This window comes from Melanerpes formicivorus, unplaced genomic scaffold, assembly GCF_026170545.1.
Source record: "Melanerpes formicivorus ecotype bairdi unplaced genomic scaffold, bMelFor1.0.p_v2 SCAF_11, whole genome shotgun sequence".
NCBI lineage: Eukaryota > Metazoa > Chordata > Aves > Piciformes > Picidae > Melanerpes > Melanerpes formicivorus.
Genome location: NW_027142363.1, coordinates 5,210,188 through 5,235,800, shown reverse-complemented (window position 1 = coordinate 5,235,800; position 25,613 = coordinate 5,210,188). Strand labels below are relative to the sequence as shown.

Sequence of the window (25,613 nt, the reverse complement as noted above, 5' to 3'; positions counted from 1 at the left end):
CTCATGTTAAACAAGCAAGATAATTATTCTGCTCTACTTAGCATCAGCTAGGCCTCACTCAGAGAACAGCATTCAGTTTGGGGCACTGCATTTTAAAAGGGAGAGGGAAACTGGAGAGAGTTCAGATGAGAGCAACAAAAATGATTAAAGAGTTAGTAAATAAGACCTCTGAGAAAAGGTTACGAGAGCAGGCCTTGCCTGGTTTGGAGGAAAGAGGACTAAGGGGAAGCATTACTGTCTAGAGAAATGCAAAGGGCTGTTTCAGAGAGGATGTAGACCAATTATTCTCATTAGAGAACAAGGACAGAACAAGAAATAATGGGTTTAAGATGCAGCAAGGGGGAATTTAGATTTAATATTAGGTAAATGTTATAACTATGGGAAAAGTCAGGCAAAGAAACAAGTTTACAGAACATGCTGCAGAATCTCCCTTACCAGGGAAATGTGAGTCTGAGATTAGAGGCTCATCTGTCAGGGCTAGAGCAAGATTAATGAAACTCAGAATCCTTCTTCAGTGCACAGGAATATTCCTGAGGCCCTCATGGGTAAATGACAAGAGTTCCTAAGAAAAAGAAAGCCATCAATTCAGAGAGAAAGAGATGTTTGTGCACATACACATGCACGGGCACGTATCTGAACACAGCTGAAATTAACACGATGGAAGGAACGTTACCCGTAGTCACAGCTCATATATGTTATCTCATATTCTGTCCACCAACACCAAGCCTTTGCATCAGTCTTCCTCCAGCACTATGGAAACTATGACTGGGACATCAGAAAAAAATGTATAGAAATGTCTGGGTCCCAATTCTGCATATTTTTTTCCCACAGTGTGATGATCTCGGTAGGAAGCTTACAAAGCTTGATTTACAATGAAATGAACACACAGTGCAGAAGTTACCATGCTACTGCCATGGATGCTGCTGCAACAGCTCCATCATTTTCACCCCTACAGCTACAGATACAACCATGGAACTAAAACCAGGTCCCACCTACTCAGTGATTACCTTAAATGCAAGCCAGAAATCATCAAAGGTGCAAGCAGGGAACCACAGATGGTAATGGAAGCACTGAGTCACTCTTCCTACTATGTGCAGTGTTTGAACACTGCAAGGCCTGATAAATACCATTTTCTTGCTATGAAAACAGAATGCAAACTGAGAAACAGCAGTATCTGAGACTTCAATATTCCCTTATATTTAGATTACCACTGTCACTTCCATAAAGTCCTAAATGCTTTGAAAATCAACACAACCAACCACTGTGCCTTGGAAATGTAATAGCTATCAATACACTTGGTGACAATTTTCTAAAACATGGTTTTCACTAACCCAAAACAAAAAAGCTCACACTCTGAATCTCTCAGGATCTCAGGTAGTGATAGGACTAGGGGGAATGGAATGAAGCTGGAGGTGGGGAGATTCAGGCTAGATGTGAGGAGGAAGTTCTTCCCCATGAGAGTGGTGAAGCCCTGGAATGGGTTGTCCAGGGAGGTGGTTGAGGCCCCATCCCTGGAGGTGTTTAAGACCAGGCTGGATGAGGCTCTGGCCAGCCTGATCTAGTGTGGGGTGTCCCTGCCCACAGCAGGGGTATTGGAGCTAGATGATCCTTGTGGTCCCTTCCAACCCTGACTGATTCTATGATTCTCTGATTCAAAGGCTATTCTGATAATTTACAAAAGATTTTGGACTAAATAATTGCAGGCAGACAGTTTATTACCAATTAGGGTAGAGCAAAGTTTTATGCTGAAGTTACAATTTCATTGGAAACGGGGGTGGGGGGGAAGGAAATGGGGTGGAGCTATCATAAAGTGTTAGTCTGGCTGTGAAACACTTGTGACAGCATAGTCAAGTGCAAGGACAAACTTCTTATTCGCTAATATACTGTAGTCATCTGGAAACACTCCTCTCCTAGCTGTAGGTCAGTGCTCTGCAGAGGTTATCATCACTGACCAAGCTCTTTGTAAGATTTTTCAAGGCTATCATAAAAGCAAGCAAGAAGCACTGATTTGAAATGTCAGCCTTATGGAGAAAGGTGCCAGCAGAATTAGCTCTTATTTTTCTTTTCTTTTTTTTTTTCCCCTCACCCAAGTAGAAGAGGATTAAAATCTTCCTGGTTGGGAAGTAAACCCTGAGGAAAAGAAGCCAAAAGTCTGACAGGCTGTGAACCTCATAGCCAGAGCAATAATTTTGCAAATGACTAATAATAAGGTGTCAATAATCCAAAGGATGATCTGTGAAGTGGAAGAGCACCAAATTACTTCAGGGAGAAAATCAATTATCTCCAATGCCGCTGTGTGGCTGCACAGCCTACCATATGCAAATGCACAGAAGTTACTATAATCACAGAAACCTGAATATCAAATTTATGGGGGGGAATCCAAATAATTTTACAAGAATCACTGAAAAAAAAAATCCATCACCCTCATGAATAGATGCATACCTGTTTTATTGACACAGCTACTACCTTACTCTAATATTCTTCATCACAAAGGCTGACAGCCGTCTAGAGATGTCAGCGTCTATGAAATGGTGCTGCACTGTGGTGAAAGCAGAACGGGGTGACTGGGTCTGGGCAGCAGTACAGAAATCAAATTATCCTCAAATACTGTGGGCAGATTTTTAACATCTTTTCTCGTGCTGCGTGGTGTCTTACTCCATAACTGGGTCACTGGAATTAATGGAAGTACTTCCAAGCAAAACTGTACTCAATGTGCCTTAGAGCATCAGAGCCTGACCCACAGCACATATTCAAATGTCACCTTGTCTTTCAGTGTATTTCAGACCTGAGGAGTTTTTAAAATCATTATTAATTTAGAAATAGATTCCTTATTAGGATCAGGCTCTTTTTGCCACTAGAAGCACAAATGTCTTTACAGGAGACGTCTGTATGATGAACATTTGGCCACTTGTTACTAAAAATCCTGTTTCCATGCATCTGTAATCCATATTCCCTGAAGGTTTTGAGAGCAAGAAGCTTATTGTTGATGAAAAAGGAGAAGCGAAGCCTAAGGGCTTCTAGGGAACTCCAGATGGACAGAGGCCTCCAAGGGGAGGGTACGTTTCTTGAGCATCTGCTAGTGAGCCAGGAAAACTGTATGGGACAGACCTCATTTACATTGCATTTAAGCATTGGATTTGGCCACTTTAGTTAAACTACATTTGACCTTTGGATTGAAGGATAATAAAATCCTGTTATCCCTGTTGGGGGATAATTGGCCAAAAGGACTGTATCAGTTGTGTTTGGAACAAGGAATTTCTCTAATTGCAAGCATCGCCTGTAAGACCACACAAGGGGAACTTCTGAAAAGGCTTGGACAGAAACGAGACAAAAGTTTCTTCTAGAGCAGTTTATGTAGGAGCAAGGATTTTTCTCAGCCTCAGTGTATCACTGATATTTTCTTCAAATGCAAACAGAATGATGTCACTTCTAAGATGTCAAAAAGAGCTGAAAGTGCTTGGACTCAAGCCATGGACAGAGAGTAACCCAAGGGACATGGATAAGGACCTTCTTATTGTATGACTGAGAGAAGGGGTTACAAAAGAACACAAACAAGAGAAAAAGGGTTACAAAAGAACACTAGCAAGGGAAAACCATACAAACAAAAGAGTGAGAGATCTCTGTGCCCCACAGGTAAATTTCCCCAATTCTGGACAACAGGTTTTTAAACATAACAGAGAAGACAACAAAAGCATTTGCAAATTGCCTCAACACTTACATCTGTGAGAGACAGACTGGGATTAAGACTTCATTTGGAAAAGTCTCATCTAATACCATTTCACTGATTCTCAAGCTTATTCTGTGACCCCTTTTATACCTGCCTATAGTGGACTCTTCAGAGACACTGTCAGTGAATATGTGGAGCTGAATAAAACCTTCAGAGTCAACTTTATTTAGTGTCCCAAGCTGCTGGGATAGTGCATTAAGATGGAGTGTTGTGGCGTAGGGCCAGCTGGCAGCTTAGCCCCACTCAGCTGCTCACATGGTGCCCCCACCCCCTGCAGTGGGATGGGAAGGAAAATCAAGAACAAAATGCAAAACCCCATGGGCTGACATAAGGAGACAACTACCTGAAGGGTGGTTGTAGCCAGGAGGGAGTTGGCCTCTTCTCCCAGGCAACCAGCACCAGAACAAGGGGACACAGTCTCAAGCTGCGCCAGGGGAGGTTCAGACTCGAGGTGAGGAGGAAGTTCTTCACCGAGCGAGTCATTCGGCATTGGAATGGGTTGCCCAGGGAGGTGGTTGAGTCATCGACCCTGGAGGCGTTCAAGGGGAGATTGGACGTGGCACTTGGTGCCATGGTCTAGTCATGGGGTCTGCGGTGTCAGGTTGGACTCGATGATCCTCGAGGTCCTTTCCAACCTAAGTGATACTGTGATACTGTGATACTGTGATACTGTGATAATAGAACAATACAAAGAATGAAGAAACAACAGGAATAACAATAATGCTAATAAATATATAAAGTGAGTGATATGAAACATGCCCACTCACTCGATGACACAACATGCCAAAAAGCACTGTGCTTGCTTGGGCCAGTCCCCCTTTATGTAACAGGTATGATGTTAGCATGATATTGAGTATCCCACTGGCTGGTTCAGCTGGCTATGCTAGGTGTGGCCCTTCACAACTAGTGAGAACATTAACCCAAGAGTTGGTTAATATTTATTGATTTTTAAAGTCACTTCTAAAAGCTTGAAAATAAACCTGTATAGACTTGTAGTACTTTGCTGAAAGCACAGTGAGTTGTAAGAAGCTGCAAACATGTCCAGTCCAAGGTCTGCTCATGTATATGTACTCCCCAGGCCACATGTCACAAAATCAAAGATTGCTTCCAAGGATGGTATAGGTCAGCCCATGAAATTCTTGGCTTTCAGACACCCTTCCTGCTGGGGTCTTGTTACTGAGTTTTCAGCCCTGAATTAAACTGACACTGCACAAGCATAAGCATGAGCATTCAACTCCCTCTGAAAGATCTATTCTTTTTTCACTGGGTATAAATACAGCTGGGTGGCCCTCAAAATAAACGTTTACAGAAAAACAAACCGTTAGTTGTGGCTGTGACAGCTGGATGAGAAGCACCGTGCAAGCAGTGCCTCAAACTACACTCTTCACTCCTTTGGAGCAACACTGAGTTCTAATATTGAAAATATGCACATAGAAATAAATACTAAGAGCAAGGTGTAGAGATGTACCATGTTCCATGCTGCTGGTCATCCCTTTTCTGAGGCTTAGAGTTACCATGATAGAGCAATACAGTGGTTTGCCTAACACAGCAAGCAAAAAGAGCTGTCTCGGAAGGAGGCACTATGAAATATTTACATACATTAATTCTGAGACAGCACTCACTGCATACATAAACCTTAGAAAAGTTTTGTCCTAAGACCTATTTTGTACAACTCTGCAGCTTGAAAACAATTATCTTTTCTGTAAGCTTCTATTATTACTCTTTTTGTCGACCTGAATACCCAATCTGAGGTAAAGACAACATTTGGCCTTTTATAAGACAAATCTCAGCTAAAATTCAGGGTTTTTTTCCTGTCAAGTAGCATAGGGAGTATGTATATATATTTAAAGATAACACAGGGGTTGGTTGCCTTAGTAACAGGATCTTTCAGCCATTGTGTTTAGTATTTACTCAGCACTGGAAATGCACACTGTACAGAGAATAAATGCAGTACTTTTATTAGTCTGCTCCTGAGTACATGGCCATCAGCAGCAAAATCATGCTGTGTAGTTTGACTTTCCATTTCTGAGTTATGTGAAACCTCTGAGAAGAGAGCATGCAGAAATGAAACCAGGGCACCTGGTGCAATGTATTTATGTAAAAAGTATTTTGAGAGACAAAACTGTTGTGAGAGTTTAAAGCACTGCACTAAAGATATTCCTTGCCTCACAATTACACCTCGAGCAGCAGAACAGTGTGAAAGCATTTCTATTCCATGGTTTCATATTCTGATGAAAAAATCTACAGAAAACTGTTATGAAAGAGGACATTTCTAGTGCCAGTTTCCACATCTGTATTTAATATGCAAATACAAAGTTAACAAGCACTGTTAAATACTGTTTCACCTGACATTTGGTGGGACAGGGGGAAGGAATATACATTTAAAAGGCTATTTCAAAGCCTACTTCACTCTGGGAGAAGTAAAGCATCAGTTACTGCAGCACAGTTAAAATGCAGGAGAAATTAAGCAAAATAGATGTATTTAATTTTAGGTAGAGCCAGGATGACAAAAGGTTTATACCCCTTCTTCTGCAAATATGACATCGGATTTCTCATCCTCCCAGCAAGACATGAGGTTTGCCTTCAGATGCTAAGCAGAAATTTACCACCTCCAGCTGCACAGTGCCTCCTGCGAGGGTGCAGGGACAGAAGCTGGGCTGACTGGGGACAGAGTGCCACCTACCGCAGCACCGAGCCCAGTCCTTCCCTCCGGGGCTGTGCAGAGCGTGAAATCAGTTTGCTTTGAAACCACAGACAAATATCCCCTTAACTTTGATGGATCTTGTTTCAAGCCCTAAGAACTGTTAGCCCTTTGCCACTTGGCTAGTGAGAGCCAACAGGATCACAGCATGCCACCCGGTGGTGCAAGAGCATGTCACTCAGGACCTTATAGTCCCAAACGCACAGGACTGATGCTGGAGAAGACTTATCGTGCACAAACTAACTCGATGGTCTGTTTCTTGTAGTAGTCTGTACATACCTTTTGTTCCTAGGGTAGTCCAGCTATTGCATCAGTAAGAAATCCACTCCCAGGCTGTTCACTCTCATCACTTCAGATAGTGTAAAACACTTCTGTGTTACATGATTTTAATACCTGATACAGCCTCTGACATAATATTGTACCTTATAGGATGATGGACTCTAGTCTAATATGACTTTTCTTCCTCTAACTACTGCAACCTATATCCATTTTGCTGTTCACATGGAACAGACCCTGCTCAGACAGAAAAGCAGAATGTTATAGTCACATAGAGTAACTTAACTGTAATGACAGACAGAATATTTATTCTATATTGATAAATAAATGCATGCATACATACATACAAAAAACAACCAAAACCCATCTGAATAACAAGCATGGAAAGGCACAACAGTGGTGAGAGCAGGCTGAACTAGGCTGTTTGGCTAGTTAAAGCCCTATCCAACAAATGCAACTGTTTTCTTTCATCATGGACAGTTTTCTCCCCAGTTCTGATTTCCTCACTTTTGTTTAGCACTAAATATTGTTGCATAGGTAGGTTTGCAATGGAGTTTTTAAGTAACTGCTGAAAGTGAGCCAGGAAGACTATGTGATTGGGCAGCATTACTGGACTGTGCAGTCCCTCAAGAGGGGCAAGCTTGTGATTCACCATATTTCAAGTGCAGGCCTCTCCTGATTCTCCATCGGCTGGAAAAAGCCAGCAGGTGCCACACAGCACCATGCAAGCTGGACACAGACCATCAGCAGAAGGCACTGGGAGGTGGATCAATTTCACAGTATCACAGTATCGCTTAGGTTGGAAAGGACCTCGAGGATCATCGAGTCCAACCCATCAACACAGACCCCATGACTAGACCATGGCACCAAGTGCCACGTCCAATCTCCCCTTGAACGCCTCCAGGGTCGATGACTCAACCACCTCCCTGGGCAACCCGTTCCAATGACGAATGACTCGCTCGGTGAAGAACTTCCTCCTCACCTCGAGTCTAAACCTCCCCTGGCGCAGCTTGAGACTGTGTCCCCTTGTTCTGGTGCTGGTTGCCTGGGAGAAGAGGCCAACCCCTTCCTGGCTACAACCACCTTTCAGGTAGTTGTAGAGGGCAATCAGGTCACCCCTGAGCCTCCTCTTCTCCAGGCTAAACAACCCCAGCTCCCTCAGCCTCTCCTCATAGGGCTTGTGTTCAAGGCCTCTCACCAGCCTTGTTGCCCTTCTCTGGACACATTCAAGTGTTTTGATGTCCTTCTTAAACTGAGGGGCCCAGAACTATCAGCAATCACTTCTCCCAAGTAATTTAAAATGTTTGTGCTTTAAAAGAATACTTTTGTGTGTGTGTCCCTCAATTCCTTTTGCTGTCCCAGAAGACATGCAGTATAGGAGAGAGAGCACTTCATGTTCCTGTCAACAGAGGAAAAAAGGATAGATAAACATATGTGATTAAAAATAGTATAGAGATGGTGAGCTGATTTTTTTCTGACACACCCTCAATTAATTATCCCATTAAGTTTTTTTGTAGGCTGCAAACTAAACCACGTTTTTCCAAGGAGTGCCTGCTACAAGAAGGGCCCTGCTCCTCTTTATTACACACTTGAGCTAAAACCTAGCAACCTGCATTAAAAAAATTAAAGAGTTGTGAGAACTGGGGAAAGGTTTCAGCTAGTAAAGCTTTTTGCCTAATGAACTTTCCAGAAAAAAAAATAATAAATAATGAATTGCTTGTCCTGATCAGATTTTAGGGCTGCACAGTTCAAACCTGAAATACACAAACCAGTCACACAGAAGCAGGTTTATCCATAGCGTTCTCACCCCCACACACAGAGAAACTGAATGAAGAAATAAAATGGCAATGAATTCCTAGCCCTCAGCGACTGCAGGTAACAGTCAATTCAATGTTATTTTATGGAAGATCTACTGCACAAAACCAAATTACCAAAGAGGTTTAACTATTTGACTCTCAATCACATAAACACCCTCTGGAACTATTCAGAGATGTCATATTTTCCCTATTGAGCCCGAATGTGTAATCCAACTTCAAACAGCTGCTTATTACTAACCGTGTATACACACAGCATGATATACAGCTATTGTTTTGCTTTAAATGAAGGTAATAGCAACAAGGAGACTGCCACAGATCTTGCAGTTTGGATTATTCACTACCACTGAAAATGCAAAGCCTTTCTTCTCAATTTCTTCACAATTTGTTGTGTTGATGAGCATATTGCAAATATTGTGGATGTATAGCAGTTCCCTAAATATATTCTTTTTGAGTAGCACATCATTACATATCTGTATCTATCCTACAGTTCTTCTGTCACACTTAACTGCTTCTGAAATGAAAACATAAAAGACAGTTACCACAGCATATGGCAGACAGAGAAGGACTGGTAGCATGTATTGTTTCTTGGATCCTTTTCAGCCAAGCAAGGGTAAAGTATTGATGCTGCATGATATGGACTGAATCTCTCTCTGCTTGTGAGGGAGAAGGCAGCTACAGTGGGAGTAAATAGGTAAGGGGGGCTTGGGGGGTGGAAGGAGTAAGTTTGTTGTTCCTGCAGCTGAAGCTGTCAAGGTTCTTAGGAAAGGGAAAATCTGAAAAAATCGACATCTGTCAGCTCTGCTCACTTTGGGACTGACTGACAGCAAAAAAAAAGAGCTATTACACTGAGACTGGAAACATCTGGGGCTTCTCCCAAACACAGGAAGACATGCATTCACTGTCCCAAAAATGCAACAGAAATTAACATATTTCTAGCACATCTTTCTGAGATGAAAAAATCCATTCCTTTCACAGCGCTTTAATTGCAATTATTGGTAATGTGGGAGCACCTCAGCGTGCTGATGGCCCCAGCCCCCTTTCTGCTATGTGCTAAGAACAGGAGGGAAGGGGAAAAAAAAAGGGCAGTCCTGCCCAATGAGACTGTTTGCACATAGTCACAAATGTTTCTTAGACCCATGACAGAAACATACTGCTGCATTTTTATCAGTATTTTGTATCTGATAAAAATATTCTGAAGCTCAAGGGCTCAGTGCCCACAAATAATGCTGGCACACAGATTTCACATATCTTGTAAAGTCTGCTACTGTAAAGTGTGCATATGCAGCAGCTGATTTTTCAAATAGGCAAAAGCATGCACTTGCATATCTGAGCAGCAGGACTGAGCCAAAAGCATGGCAATGAATTATTGGCGTGCAAGAAGGTATTGATGCAGTCCAGCAGACCTATACACAGCACAATCATTCAAGAAAGAGAGAGGAAGCTGGCATAGGACTTCTATTTTATTGAGATTGCACAGAAAGTAATTTCTGCTTCTGTGGATGGATCATTTTCTGTAGCAGCATGCACTTCTAGAATGGCTCTAACTTTACAGTATCTGCTTCCAACAAACTTCTCTCCAGGCTAAACAGACACTTGCTACTCACATGACAGTGCAAGGGGGAGTGATGCTGAGAAAAGAAGACATGCTGTGGCTAACATCTTTGCTTGTCTTGTAGGAGTAATCTGACTAATGTCGGAATGATTCCATCAATATTGGCAGAAATAGGTTTAAGAGCCCTCCAGGTACGTTGCAAGCCTTGGCACAGCAACAACTAATGCAAAGTGGATGCCAACTGACCAGAGGTTCTAGGAAGGTATGAAGCAACACAAAGGACCTTGACTTAGGCTGATGAGCCTGAGTTTTCTGTGTTCTCAACATTTCTTCCCCTGTTTCAGATGAACTAGAGTAGATAAGAGCACTGTGGGATATGCTGTCAAGTGCTATTGGTTTCACATCTAGCACTCAGATATAAAACCAAACTGAGTTTGTGTAACACTAGATGAGCTTGCTCACATCTTAGTCATATTTGAACTACACATCCACTAATCTGAAGTGTATTGGATGTTCATACAACAATGACCACTCTGGTTCCTGCAGGACAGATATATGCTATAAAGATTATAAGGAAAATGCCATGACCAGTCTGCCCAAACAGCAATTACAAATGAGGACAATCCTCTCTCATCAAAACTTTTCTGACCCTCCTTTACACAGATCCCTTTCCTTAAAAGAATGAAAGGCAGCTGATGTCGTGAGCTTTCTGGAACAGTGTTTGAGTAATCTTGCATCTAAAAGGTTTTGGCCTCCTTGCTTGCTATTGAGTCACTGAATTTCTGCATTGCTCTGCTTAATACTGTGTAAAGGGGAGTATTAGATTGTCTTAACTGTTATTTCTCCTATATATTTGGACTGGTAATAATTAGAATCAGGGACTAGCACTTCAATGAAAACAGGCACAGCATAGTCACTCATAGAGTAATGTAACACTATCTATAAAGGATAATTGAAACAGATCTTCTGTGTCAGTGGGAAAAAAATCACTGTAAAAGGCCCAAAAGTTCTTATTCAGTGTACAAACCCACTGATGTACTCTAAGGGGTACCTTCAGGAAAAGAACAGATATTCTGAGACTTTAGCCTCAGCACCCCACAAGAACAAAAGCAGAACTTTTCTCTATCCATACAAACTACATTTGAGTGCATTCCTCTGTTTATCCTTTTGTTGCCATTTATAACAGACAAAACTGACAAGCCTGACTGACATCTGTATGGATTTCATACACATTGCAACAATGAGAATGAGAAAATGGCCTCCTGGGAGACTGCTGGCACTCTTGTTCATTATCATTATCGCTATCATGATTCATGCAGATGATGAGACTCGCAGCCATATCCTCCTCCTTGTGCTCTAGGTTGTGCACTGCAGCACTTTTTCATCAAACAGCTGTAGAAGCCATCAGCTTTCCTGTCATCCCCAGAGTTTCTGGGGTTTCATCCTCCCTGTTTCCACACTGGACATGCAAGTCAAGAAGAAGGTGTAGAGTCAGTCATCAGCAAGTTTGCAGATGACACAAAGTTAGGGGCAGATGTTAGTCAGTTAGAGGGTAGAAAGGCTCTGCAGAGGGACTTCGACCGACTGGTCAGATGGGCAGAGTCCAATGGGATGTCATTCAACAAGTCCAAGTGCTGAGTGCTGCACTTTGGCTACGGCAATCCCATGCAGAGCTACAGGCTGGGGTCGGAGTGGCTGGAGAGCTCCCAAACAGAGAGGGACCTGGGTGTGCTGATCGACAGCCACCTGAATATGAGCCAACAGTGTGCCCAGGTGGCCAAGAGGGCCAATAGCATCCTGACCTGCATTAGGAATAGTGTGGCCAGCAGGAGCAGGGAGGTCATAGTGCCCCTGTACTCTGCTTTGGTTAGGCCGCACCTTGAGTACTGTGTCCAGTTCTGGGCCCCTCAGTTTAAGAAGGACATCGAAACACTTGAACGTGTCCAGAGAAGGGCAACAAGGCTGGGGAGAGGCCTTGAACACAAGCCCTATGAGGAGAGGCTGAGGGAGCTGGGATTGTTTAGCCTGGAGAAGAGGAGGCTCAGGGGTGACCTGATTGCCCTCTACAACTACCTGAAAGGTGGTTGTAGCCAGGAAGGGGTTGGCCTCTTCTCCCAGGCAACCAGCACCAGAACAAGGGGACACAGTCTCAAGCTGCACCAGGGGAGGTTTAGACTCGAGGTGAGGAGGAAGTTCTTCACCGAGCGAGTCATTCGTCATTGGAACAGGTTGCCCAGGGAGGTGGTGGAGTCATCGTCCCTGGAGGCGTCCAAGGAGAGATTGGACGTGGCACTTGGTGCCATGGTCTAGGCATGGGGTCTGTGTTGATAGGTTGGACTCGATGATCCTCGGGGTCCTTTCCAACCTAAGCGATACTGTGATACTGTGACACTGTGATGTCCTCCAGGCTTTAGCACAAATCCAAGCCAAGACACAATTGTGCCCCACTAACTCAGGCTGCTGATGTCTGAGCACAGTTCAGCCAGTCTCACAGTTGCCATGCAGCAGCTGTCCTTGCAACACCAACCCAAAATGGCACTATGGTGAAGCAGGAAGACAAACTCTCACTTACCAGACCAGCAAGCATCAAACCTGCTTTGTCTCTTCCATAAGAAGTTTCTGCCTTTTTTTGTTTGTTTGTTTTCTTTCACATGACAGCAAGACCTGTCAGCATGTAGACCCACTGAAATTCAAGTAGAGAAGTGGAAGAGACCTGTGAAAATCTCATTTCTCTTCCAGAATGCTTTTCCTGGACATTTACAGGGTTATGTTCTACTGTTATCACTGCATCTGTATTTGTGAAAGGGAAAACTGTAATTTTCTTGTTAGGAGTTAAATACAGTCTGATGGAAACTGAGGCACTGTTTTCACGGATTAGACATTGATAAGAATTTGGATAACAATTTCAAAAGGTTAATATGCTTTATATGAATCTGCACGTATGTGTCAAACCCCAAAAGTGGTCCAGAGAAGCAACACTGCATGACAGAGACATCTGCTGGAAGCTTCTCGCACTTGTCTCCCACCTCTGGTGCTAGGAATCCTTCAAGCAGCCCCAAGCCGCTCTTGCTGCCTCTGGCTGGGGAGCAGGTTTCTAGCTAAAGAAGAATTCAGCATATACCTGAATGGCAGTGGCCAGAAGCCACCTCTAACGTGAGCTGGAAGTCTTAAAGCTATAAGGTGGAATTTAAATGGAAACTTGTGCATCTAAATTTAAAATTACACTTCTCTTACAGCTGCCTGACATTGAACTGTCTGTCAGAGGAAAACTGAGCACTGATGAAATTCTTCCCTTTCCCAACCATACGCAGCAGGAGGAGATCAACATTTTAATCAGGGAAAGGAATTGTCAGCAAAGTTCTCTGCAGTTTTGACAAAGTGATTACACTAAGGCTAAGAACCTACTTTTGCTTAGGTTAAAACCAGAAATTGAGGTTTCATATTTTAACATCTAAACAGCCTTCCTTCTCACACACCCTCCATCTACAAAGTAGATCCAAATTCCTTTCTCCTTCAGAGTGGGAAGACACAGTTTGATAATACTGTGTTGCTGGGATCACGCTGTGTTTTGACTGTACCCTGGCATCCCGTGTTTTGGGTTTGGATACTGGCTTGAAAATGATTGAGAAAGCATTCACTGAGTCCACCCTAGAAAGAGGAAGCTCTGTTTTATACAACAGCAGAAAAGAGGCTACTTTGCAAATTCAATTCCCTTTTCTCTAAGTGTGGGGATACGGCTGATGCAGAGCATCCTACAAATGAAAACGAGCTGCATCTCATTCCATGCATACCAAATGTTTGAACTGTGTTTAGCACATCACAGGTCTGAGGTTTGAGCAATTCTCCCTAGTGTAGTAGGCTTTTTCCTGAAGATGCCAGTGCACATCTGATGGGAGACCACTTTAAAACCAACCCCTGCTCTTACATTGTAAGAACAACTCTCCCCCTAAAGCTACTTGCAGACAAAAACATGTTTACCTCCACCTATCAAAGCACCTAGGGAGAACAACAGCCCCTTGAAGGAAATTAATCCCTGAAAAGCTTTTGAAATATTATAAACAGCTTACTAACATAGTGAATAGATGCACTAATAAGGATAAACAAGCATTTGGCTGAGACCCTTAGAGAGACTTAGCTGCGCGCTCACCTTCCACTCGAGTCAGCAGCAGGTGACTACTGAGGGCCCAGTGGGCTGCTGCCAGGGGCTGGCTGATGCTGTGCAGTCAGTACAGCCCAAGTATCCAAATCAGCAAAGTTACCACAAGCTGTTTAGTCCTAGGAGTCCATATCACCACAGCACCTCACTTAACCTCATTCAGCTACATCCAACCTTATCACAGTGATAGGTTTTTTAAAAGCAGCTCTGTGGGTCCAAACTTGCATAGCCCACCCACAGATGGGCTGCTCAACACAGTGGTCTGTGCCTTGCCTGCTGTGGAAGACAGCATTTGTGCTTTGTCTCAAACACTGCAATGCTGCATTATCATTTAGCAACAAAACCCACCTAAGCTTTGCTATCAAAGGGGAACAGAGAGCCTTGTGGTTGGGCAGCTGGCAAGGACCAGTCAGAGCAGGAGTCCATGGGCTGCTTCTAAGGGGGCAGATGCTCAGGTGTGTTGGCACATGTGCAATGATGTGGCAGAGCCCACGTGACAGCTGTGTGAGTGCTCCATGTGCTGCACAGTCTGGCAGGAGCACATGCAGTGAGTCTGGCTGAAGACAGAGCCACAAGGGGGCACTAGGGCCTTTTCAAGACATGGGGGGACCCTCCTTGCTGAACCACTGAGAACAGACCGACAGGACACTGCTGGATCCATGGCGGTGACTATCTTTGCAATCTATAATACGACAGCTCTGCTTACATTTTGATACTTTTTCTATTGCTCCCCTTTCTTAGCTCTTGCTTTTCCTATTATACTTCTGAAAGCACTAAACTGCTGGGCAACGTCTGACTTGTCTGTGTCTTAATCTCATTGTGGGTGAATCATGAGTGGTCCTCTGAGCGATGGGAACAGGACATTTTATATTGCCATCATGGAGAGGATTCACTCAGAGGGGAGAGTGCTGTTACCTCCAGTCAAACCATCTAAGTGAGGACCTCTCAGAGACATAAGGAGTGCCACAGGGAACAGCCATTGACTGATATGCTACATTCATTATGCAGCTTTGTTTTGAAGAAATAGAATGGAAACTCTATAGGAAAGGACACTTGGATTCTGTCCTTCAGCAAGTACGTTGTCAAGTGATTCCAATGTCTTTCAGAGTTTTAACCTGTAGGATGAAAAGCCAAGCCTGGCCTATGCTTTAGATAAAGATGAACTCTCTGAAATGAGGGTTTGTATCAATATTTTTTAAAACTTCCCTCCATATCTATGTCCCACCGTGTCACATTACAGATTTCCTCCACATATTAAAGCATCTGCTTGCTATCAAATATCAAAATTATGATCCAGCTCTGATTTGGTGCCTTGTTTTCACTAAATGTCTTTTGTTCTGTTCACTATCCACTGACACTTGCACAAAATACTGTTTGCACTTGAGTTACACAAGTGAAGTAATACAGTAAACAATGATTACTGGCCTGCATCAGAAATAGTGTGGCCAGCAGGAGGAGGGAAGTCATTCTGCCCCTGTACTCAGCACTGGTTAGGCCACACCTTGAGTCCTGTGTCCAGTTCTGGGCCCCTCAGTTTAGGAAAGATGTTGAGTTGCTGGAATGTGTCCAGAGAAGGGCAATGAGGCTGGGGAGAGGCCTCGAGCACAAGCCCCATGAGGAGAGGCTGAGGGAGCTGGGATTGCGTAGCCTGGAGAAGAAGACTCAGGGGAGACCTTATTGCTCTCTACAACTCCCTGAAGGGAGGTTGTAGCCAGGTGGGGGTTGGCATCTTCTCCCAGGCAACTGGCAACCAACAACAGAACAAGAGGACACAGTCTCAAGCTGCACCAGGGGAAGTCTAGGGTCGAGGTGAGGAGAAAGTTCTTCACTGAGAGTCATTCGTCACTGGAATGGGCTGCCCAGGGAGGTGGTGGAGTCACCGTCCCTGGTAGTGTTCAGGAGGGGATTGGATGTGGCACTTGGTGCCATGGTTTAGTAGTCATGAGGTGTTGGGTGACAGGTTGGACTTTATGATCCTTGAGGTCTTTTTCAACCTTATTGATTCTATGATTCTAATACAAGTTTCCCCCAACTTAAATAAGTGACAACAATTACAATGGCGCCACTTCCAGCCACTTCCAGAAATATAATTATTGAACTCTGATGCATGGAAAAGAACCTATTTAGATATGTGATTAGAAAATAGTCAGATCATGAGTCACTAAGAAAGGCAAATGTTTTAATCTTCTTGCCACCTTCTTGTGCAGAGAATGAATCACATCACTACATGAACAGTAAATGGAAGATGCATGTTTTTTACTGTTAAGATAAAGTGGTGCTTTCTACTTTTTGCCTAAAGCAGCTTAGGAGAAGTTCCTGGGAACTACTTTTCAGTTATGTGTCTTTCCATCACTTATGAGCAGTAGAGGTGCTAGAGAAGGTAACTGCAATTAAACCTACTAAGTTTTCCTCCACTATGCTATTTGCTACTGGCTACTCATTTATGAACATTTCCTATCAAAAACATCTCACTTAAACTGCATTAAGGAAACTTTGCATTCTCACAACCAGTTTTTGCCTGAAGCAGAAACCTGATTTGCAAGAACCTGCAAGTCTGTTACTCCTTATGACAGAGGACCTTACCAGAGGAACAGCTGCCAAGAAGCAAATCCACACTGTATTTCACAGTGTATTTCTTGCATGAATTACTACTTCTGCATTGTTGTTGCATCAGAGCACTTCAGGGATGAGAAAATTAAGTGTTCCTAAAAGCTAAAGTACAATCTCAGTGCAGGAGAACCTGGTGCTTTATCCAGATACAGCATGAGAGAGCAGATGAAACACACATGCCCCGCTTCAGCTTCACGTGTTGGATCAAACCCGCACTGCAGGTCTCGGTCTGCTTCCAGGACAGGCACTAAGCAGGTTTCCCGATCCACAGCCAGGTCATTTCACCACAGAACCCGGCGCTTCTCCAAAGAGAAGCCCTTGTTGTGCAATGACCCGGCCCATCGCTTTACCCATCGGGACATTCCGCCCCGGGGCTGAAAAGGCAGCTGCCCACCTCCCCTTCGCCAAAGGCTGTGAGACCCGAATGCCAACAATAACAACAGAAGAGATGTAATAATTATTAAAATTATTTTTTTTCAAGGCCTAACAGTCTCAGCGGGTGTAAAATTGCCAGCGTCGTACCCACGGTGGCGAACGCCTCACGCCGGCAGGACGGTGCCGGGGTGGCGGCTGCCCGAGCAGGGCCCCCGCCCCACGACCCTGCCCCGCACTGCGGCCTGCCCGGGCCCCAGGGAAGAAGGGTGCTCGGAGCCGGCGAGAAGCTGGGCAAGTTACCGCCGTAGGTACCAAGCCGTTGCTATCGGCGCCGAGCGCTCCCCACACAGAGCCGGCCGCAGCGCTCGGTCCGAACTACCGCTTCCAGTGGGCACCGCGGCCCAGCCGACCCCGGCCTACGCATGCGCCTTGAAGGGCAGTGCGCATCCTGCCTCGCTACCGGTTCCTCTTGGCCCCCGGTGCTTCTCTCAGCCCATTGGCTGGTGTCTGCCGGAAACGGCTCCCACCCTCGCCCCCTCCTGCAGCTGTAGTTTTCTCGCCCCTGCAGCAGGCCGATGTGAGCGGGGTGGTTGTGCGGCGCCGAACACTCGTCCCGGCGTGCCCCGCGGCCCGGAAGGAGCCGTCATCAGTCGGCGGTGGCGGCAGCGGCAGGCGCTGCGGGAGCCGGCGAGCAGCGATGGCCGGGCAAATGGCAGTGCTGGGTAAGCAGGGGTACAGGAAGCTAGGCCGTGTCTCGGGCTGCCGAGGGGACTGTGCCCGGGGGGTGAGGGTGAGGCGGTGGGGCAGGCAGGGCGGTGGGGATCCCCTGCCCCGCCTCCCTTGTGGGAGACCCTTCTGTCTGGTAGGGCCCAAGCGCGGCTTGTTACCCTGCCTCAGACGATGGACGCTGGCCAGGTTTGCTGGGCCTTTCGCAGATTTTCTGCCGGCGTTACCGTCCCGGCGAGACTTTTCAGGATGTCACAGCTTCCTGTCATGGGTTCGGTGTGCTGCTGTCTTTAGACAGTCGCGCTGTGCGCTGGCATATTGCTGAGAAGATTCAGGGACAGAAAACTAAAGCTGCTGGTTGTTTTTTTTCCTCATTACTCCGTTTGAAGCACGCTCTTGACTAGCCTTACCTGCTGCGAAAAAAAGATCTTCTCCCCTACTTGAAGTTAAATCTGTTGAGGTTTTATTTGCGGTGCATCGTTGTTAGCTTTTGTTTGTTTGCTTGCTTGCTTGTTTCTTCCTTTTCTCCCCTCTGCAGAGGCATTGCCTACAGTTGGATTTTTTGGGATTCTCGCTATGTCTGTTAACTACATAGAAAATTTAAAACCCCAAAACAACAAAAAAATACTCACCCCCTTTCCCCCCCTGCCCCCAAACTACTTTGCACTTAAGCTAGTCTATCCCTTGGTTTCAAGGCATAGAAAAGCTTCAGTGGTGTGGGAAGATGCTCGTTCTGGAGCTATGGCTTAAATAGGGGCAGGTAGTGTATCATAGTATCATAGAATCAGTCAGGGTTGGAAGGGACCACAAGAATCATCTAGTTCCAACCCCCCTGCCATGGGCAGGGACACCCCACAGTGTGTGACTTTGCATTTCATTTATTTCAAATGCCTTGCAGAGAGAAAAAGAATTATTACAGGTTGGTGATGTTTTGGGGTTGCTGTTATCTCCTGGGCCTTTTTTATAATCAGGTAAGTATTTAATGCCTAAGATAAAAATCTTCTGGCTGCTTTCTGTTGAGTTAAGAGACCTACAGTTGCTGGTGGCCTTTGAAGAAACTGAAAATGAATTTGGTAGCTGAACAGGCGTCAGAGCATGAAATAAAACAGCATGAGTTGTAATGATTAATGCTGTGTAATTTGTATTGACTTCTGAGTTTGTAGCAGTGGATAATGTAACCTTTTTTTTTTCCTTTAAATGTTTGTTTCAGGTTCAGCTGTTCTGGCTCTTCTGTTAGCTGGCTATCTAGCACAGCAATACTTACCTATGCCTACACCAAAAGTGATTGGGATTGACCTTGGCACAACGTACTGCTCCGTTGGCGTCTTCCTCCCTGGAACGGGGCAGGTGAAGGTTATTGCAGATGAAAATGGGCACAACAGCATTCCAAGTATAGTCTCTTTCACAGACACAGATGTGTATGTAGGTTATGATGGCCTAGAACTGGCTGATTCCAATCCGCAGAACACCATTTATGACGCAAAAAGGTTTATTGGGAAGATCTTTTCTTCAGAAGAACTGAAGAGTGAAAGTAGCAGGTATCCCTTTAAGGTAAGGGCCATCTTCCTGAGCTCTTTTTGAGCAGTATGCTATGGGATGCTTGAAACAGAGTAGCCAACCAGGCAGAAAGGGACCTGGGGGTACTGGTTGACAGTAGGCTGAACACAAGCCAGCAGTGTGCCCAGGTGGTCAAGAAGGCCAATGGCATCCTGGCCTGTATCAGGAATAGTGTGGCCAGCAGGAGGAGGGAAGCCATTCTGCCCCTGTACTCAACACTGGTCAGGCCACACCTTGAGTCCTGTGTCCAGTTCTGGATCTCTGAGTTTAGGAAAGATGCTGAATTGCTGGAAGGTGGCCAGAGAAGGGCAAGAAAGCTGGGGAGGGGTTTGGAGCACAGCCCTGTGAGGAGAGACTGAGGGAGCTGGGGTTGTTTAGCCTGGAGAAGAGGAGGCTCAGAGGAGACCTTATTGCCATCTACAACTACCCGAAGGGAGGTTGTAGCTAGCTAGGGGTTGGTCTCTTCTCCCAGGCACCCAGCACCAGAACAAGAGGACACAGTCTCAAACTGTGCCAGGGGAGGTTTAGGCTGGATGTTAGGAAGAAATTCTTCACAGAAAGAGTGATTGGCCATTGGAATGTGCTGCCCAGGATGGTGGTTGGAAAAGACCTTTGAGATCGAGTCCAACCTGTCACCCAACACCACCTAATCAACTAAACTGTGGCACCAAGTGCCTCATCCAGTCTCTTCCTAAACACCTATAGTGATGGTGACTGCACCACCTCCCTGGGCAGATAAAACCTGTGTTGAGAGCAGTGTGGAACAGCAATTAAAAAACCCCAAACAAACCAAAGACAAAGACTTCTCACTGGTGGATTGTGTTGCTTTTTCCTTCTAGATTTTCAACAACAATGGATCAGCTGAATTTTCTGTGACAACTAATGAAACCTTTCACGTCACTCCAGAGCATATTGGTGCTCAGCTGCTCCTGAAATTGAAGAGGATGGCAGAAGGCTCTCTTGGCATGCCCATTTCACAGGCAGTCATCTCTGTGCCAGCAGAGTTTGATGAAAGGCAGCGGAATTCTACCATTAAGGCAGCTAACCTTGCAGGTGATGTCTCTTCATTCCAGAAGTTTTCTGTGAAACCTGTTTCACTAACAGTAAAGTCTTTGGGGAGCACATAGAAACAGGGCATTGGTGTCAGATCCTTAGAATGGATTTTATATGTTTGGTTTTTGCACAGACCATTAGCATTTGTGAGGCACAGCAGAGAACTCTTGAGTACTGACAAGTGCAGCTGACTTATGCAAGTATGGATAGCTAGAGCAGCAAGTTTTACTTCAGGGAAAATAGTCTTTTTATTAGTCTCAAATAGAGAGACTGCACAGAGCACTCTTGGACAATAGTTTAAAGAGAAATGCAGCATCTGAAATAAGGTTTCTTTTGTCTTTGAGCAAATGGTGGTTTATGACTTCACCCTGACAGTGATGTAATACTGCTCATATAAGGGAAGTTCATTGAGTATTACTGCATAGGAAACTACTTCCTTTACATCTGACATTTTAATAAGGCAAAATCAGGGTTAAAAAAACCAAACCAACAAACAAAAAGCCAAACCCAAATCCACAACCCCAAGACAACAAAACCAACTAATGGTAAATGCCATTATGATGTGAGAACTGTAGTTTGTTCCAAACTTTAACTAAGTGTTGCTTGGTGTCTCTTGCTCTTTGTAGGTCTAAACATTTTACGAGTAATTAACGAACCCACAGCTGCAGCCATGGCTTACGGACTCCACAAAGCTGATGTGTTTAATGTTCTGGTGGTGGATTTGGGTGGAGGAACTTTGGATGTGTCTCTGTTGAACAAGCAGGGAGGGATGTTCCTCACACGAGCTATGGCAGGTGAGAAAAAGTCTTTGCTTTCTCCAGGAATTGGTGGGGGGAAGGTGCACCTAAATGTCTGAGTAAATAGCCAATGCCTTTTCCTGTTGCAGTGTAGCAGAACAGTTCCAGAGGAAAAGCAGAGGGCTAAATAAAAATCCATAAATTACTGTCTGTCATTGTGCCAGTTTGAGGCCAGGCAGATCCTCTCTTGCCTCCCACCAGGGCAGAAAAATGAGACTCACACAAATGGATGGCAGAAGTGATGGAAAATTTAAATGGAAAAGCAGTGGAGTGTTTTACAAAAGCTACAAGCATAGTGACAACCCCAACGCATACAGAGTCCCTTACAGCATGCCCAGAAGCCTCCCAGCATTTCCCTTTCTCCCTACCTGAGGGTACACCCAAAACCCCCGGGGGTCTTTCTTCCCCGCCCACTCCACTGCTAGGCTAGTCTCAGGCTGGCCAGGTCTGAAACTGCCCCTCCCTTTTCTTCTCTTGGCATTAGGCCTAGCCAGGCCTAACAGGCCTTGAAATACTCCCCCACTATTACCAGATAGGGAAGCATCTCTCATGGGACTGGAGAGAGGAGAAAGAGGAAGTGTGAGACCTTGCTGATAGATTTATAGGGAGCAGGACATTCTGGGTATGAAATACGCTATTTCCTGTGTCCCCCCACTGGGCTGGACACTTGTGACACCAGAGGTGTATCTTGTGTGGCAGCAGCAGGAGGAGGCACTTAGCCTAAGCTGCCACAGTCATGCACTCTTCAGTGGACAAAAATTATCACAGTATCACAGTTTCACCAAGGTTGGAAGAGACCTCAAAGATCATTGAGTCCAGCCTGTCACCACAGACCTCATGTCTATTTTCACAGCTCTGTGAGCTCTTGTTATGCTTATGGGCCTAGTGTCATTGTTCTGGCCCCTGAGCACTGTTTAATGCTATGGTGTGAGCTGCTTTGTGAAGTTTTGAAGTGATGTCTGATGCCTTCTCTTCTGATGTTTCAGGTAACAACAAACTTGGAGGACAGGATTTTAACCAGAGGCTGATGCTGTATTTATACGACCAGCTCCATCAAACATACGGCGCTCTGCCAAGCAGGAAAGAAGAAATCCATCGCCTCAGACAGGCTGTGGAAGCAGTTAAACTAAACCTGACTGTTCAGGAGGCAGCTACGCTAAGGGTCTGGTTGACTTTACCAGACAGGAAGCTTCCAAAGGAAGTTCCAGAAAGTGAGGTAAAAACAAACACCGTGCTAACAGAAAAGCCTTCACAAAAACCACATCTGAAGAATTTTGGAGACACTGCAAAAGCAGAGAACAGCTTTGTCACAGTTCTGTTTGAAACAGAAGTCTCCAGGAAGCTGTTTGAGATGTTAAATGAGGACCTTTTCGAGAAGATCCTGGTCCCTATTGAGGAAGTGCTGAAGGAAGGGCACCTCAGCAAAGCAGAAGTGGATGAAATTGTGTTAGTCGGAGGCTCTACCCGGATCCCTCGAATACGCAGAGTTATTCAGGAGTTCTTTGGCAAGGAGCCTAACACTTCTGTAGACCCTGATCTAGCTGTGGTGACAGGTGTGGCTATCCAAGCAGGAATTGTTGGTGGGTCCTGGCCGCTTCAAGTCAGCGCCATAGAAATTCCTAATAAGCATTTACGGAAGACTAACTTTAACTGAGAGTAAACTCTTCCCCGTCACTCTCCCCTCTCTCTGAACATGTACTCTGGTGGTGCATACTTACCTGACTGGCAGTGGAGCCCAATCTTTAGCTGTATTAATAAAGTTTTTTTACCTGTTCTGGTTAGGTGTTCCTGGACACCTAACTGTATCAATGCTAGATGCTATTGCAAAGGTACGAGTGGGTTTTGAAGTTTGGAAGTATCCTGTGTTTACTTGTAGACTGGATGTTGGATGAAAATGCCAGTGATGACATTCATGTTCTTGCTAAATTTTGTTAGCAAATATTGAAGGAAGTCTATGCTTAACATAGAAAAGGGGTGTGACCAAAGGATAGAGCTAATACGGTTTGCTGTAGGTATTTCCAGGTTATTTACTTTGAAAGAATGTGAAGCAGTGTTAATGCACAGAGCACTAGCAGTGTTGAGCTTAACTTTATTTATTACATGGAGTCCTCTGAGCATCTTAAGCACCTTTCTAAAAAGCATGTTGCAGCTTGAATGAGACATGCATTCACTTGATTCTTCTGCTGTTCATAACAGCATACTGGTATTACTGAGGCTATATGGCAAATTGTCTCCTGGTTCAGCCAAACAATGGTAAGAAACTTAGCTTTTGCTAATGTAGAGTTACTTAGTGTCTTCAAGGGCTTACTTCCTGATCTGGCATTTATGGTTAACATACAGGTGCTGCTGTTGTACCACTGTTCCCCACAGAAGGGCATATTACCAACTATTTATACCTCCTCTCACCTTCTTTGAAACCTGCAGTAATTCTGTGTATCTTAAAGCCACACCTTCATATCTTCCTTTGAATTTGACCAACACCAATTTCATTGTTGCACATCTACAGATGTTAGATGGTTTTCCTCTGGAGTACCCCAAGCTGTGTTATTCCTGGGGAGAAAGCATGGGACAGAAGGAACTGCCTGCATGAGATCTAGTTCCTGTGGTCCCAGTAAATGGCAACTCACCCAACTGGTTTGGGATTTTTAGCTTGTATCTGTGATTCAAGATTTGTTAACCCCACTCTGAACATAGATGGGAGATTGTAGCTGTTCTTTGGGAAGGAAGTGGGTGTGGAACTCAGGATTTCAGGTAGCACTTTCTTAGGACTTTAGGCAAATAGTTTGCTACTTGGCTATCTAGCAAATGCATGAGGAGGGGGAAAAAACCAACTAACGATCTGAATCCAATAAACTTGTGACAGTTCTGTTGTCTTTAGAGCATTGAGTCAGACTTAATGGCCAGTTGAATTCTTCTACCTGTGTAGAACTTTCTGCAATGAAAACACTTGATTCAGCTAAGACTGGCTACAGCATCCATCAACCCAGTCTTATTCAGGTAAGCTGTAGTAACAGGGGCTCCCAAGCATATTCTTGTATTCTCTAGAATAATGTTGTTCCTATTAAGCTTGCCAAGATAATATGTGGGTCTTAGATTTATTGTTTAACCTATGACTGTATTAAAGTAGGCTTATTACTCTCCTGGCAGTAGGCCTTATTTATGCTACTGCTATAAATCAGTTGAGCTGATTCAGCTGTTTGCATAGCTGTTGTCTAAACATCTCTTTGAAGTAATCCAATTAAAAACCTCTTAAATTGAATCATAGCTGCACACAACCATATGATCAGCTTTGTTTAACTTCACAGAGGATTCCCAAAATACTGCTAACATCTGTTTAATTTCCCTGAGTTGAAAACCAAAGTGATCTTTATTTGAGGGTTTGGTTTTTCCCTCTGTACTTCCTTGAAAGTGACCCTGTCTAGGTCGGTATGGAACTTCCAGTAACTAAACTCTTGTGTTGAAAGAAGTGCCTCTTCAGTGAATTCATGGATGAATGCACATACACAGTACCATTCTCAAACACAGTTGCTATTTGGGGCCTTTGCTTTGCAGATGTATGTATTTAATCCAACACATTCCAGTGTCTTTAGAGTCATTGTGGCCTTCTGCCCTGCTGTAAATTCATCTCAAAAGTCTCCTACAGAGTTACAGGAGGTCTTCCTTTAATGTATGGGTTGTGTTTTTCAAATGCACTGTGTAAAATGAACAGACCTGTATGAAAACACAGCCACAGCACACAAAGCTGAGCTATCAAAAGCTTCTTGCAATTTTGGGACAAGTTAGGAAGGTGTGGGGTGAACTTGAAGTTGTTAAACTCTCAATGCAAATAAATGAAGTACTTTTTCATGTAGTCCTACGCTGTGGAGAAGTTCAATCTTTCAGTGTTATTCTGGGAGTTGTAAGGGGAGGGTGAGTTGTTTACTTGTATTGGGGGGGGAAAGAAAGAGGGTATTTATTCAGATTGTTACATAGATATTTTCTTCAGTAGAGAAATTGGATATTTCACAGTACATCCTTATTTATTAAATAACTTGTCTGAACTCTGCAAAGTTATTTATTTTGTATCCTTTAATACTGTATTGTGGCACAAACCACTGAATTGTAAAGATGAGTCTACTAAGTGGGTATTTCCAGTTATGCACATGTGCTGCTTACCAAAAGGCTCTTTATAGTTGAAGGCTGAAATCTTTCTACAAAACAATCCTTGAAATCCATGTAGGGCTGTCTGTGGCATTGGATGTGTAACAAATGTATACAGACAAAGCT

The 25,613-nt window shown here is 44.4% G+C and overlaps 1 protein-coding gene across 1 annotated transcript; it reads left to right on the top strand.

Annotated features, from left to right (window-relative positions):
* The first annotated feature begins 17,787 nt into the window (after positions 1 to 17,787).
* On the top strand, positions 17,788 to 25,282 carry HSPA13 (heat shock protein family A (Hsp70) member 13). The gene is made up of 5 exons (XM_068144428.1): positions 17,788 to 17,936; positions 19,151 to 19,491; positions 20,337 to 20,550; positions 21,177 to 21,344; positions 22,334 to 25,282. Exons 1-5 carry the CDS (start codon positions 17,912 to 17,914, stop codon positions 22,999 to 23,001), a joined length of 1,416 nt encoding a protein of 471 aa, XP_068000529.1. The 5' UTR covers positions 17,788 to 17,911; the 3' UTR covers positions 23,002 to 25,282.
* The last annotated feature ends 331 nt before the right edge of the window (positions 25,283 to 25,613 follow it).

Coding starts and splice junctions, on each gene's coding strand:
- HSPA13 (XM_068144428.1), top strand. CDS start 17,912: ATGGCCGGGCAAATGGCAGTGCTGG. Junction 17,937..19,150: donor CGGGCAAATGGCAGTGCTGG/GTAAGCAGGGGT, acceptor TGTTTGTTTCAG/GTTCAGCTGTTCTGGCTCTT. Junction 19,492..20,336: donor GTAGCAGGTATCCCTTTAAG/GTAAGGGCCATC, acceptor TTTTCCTTCTAG/ATTTTCAACAACAATGGATC.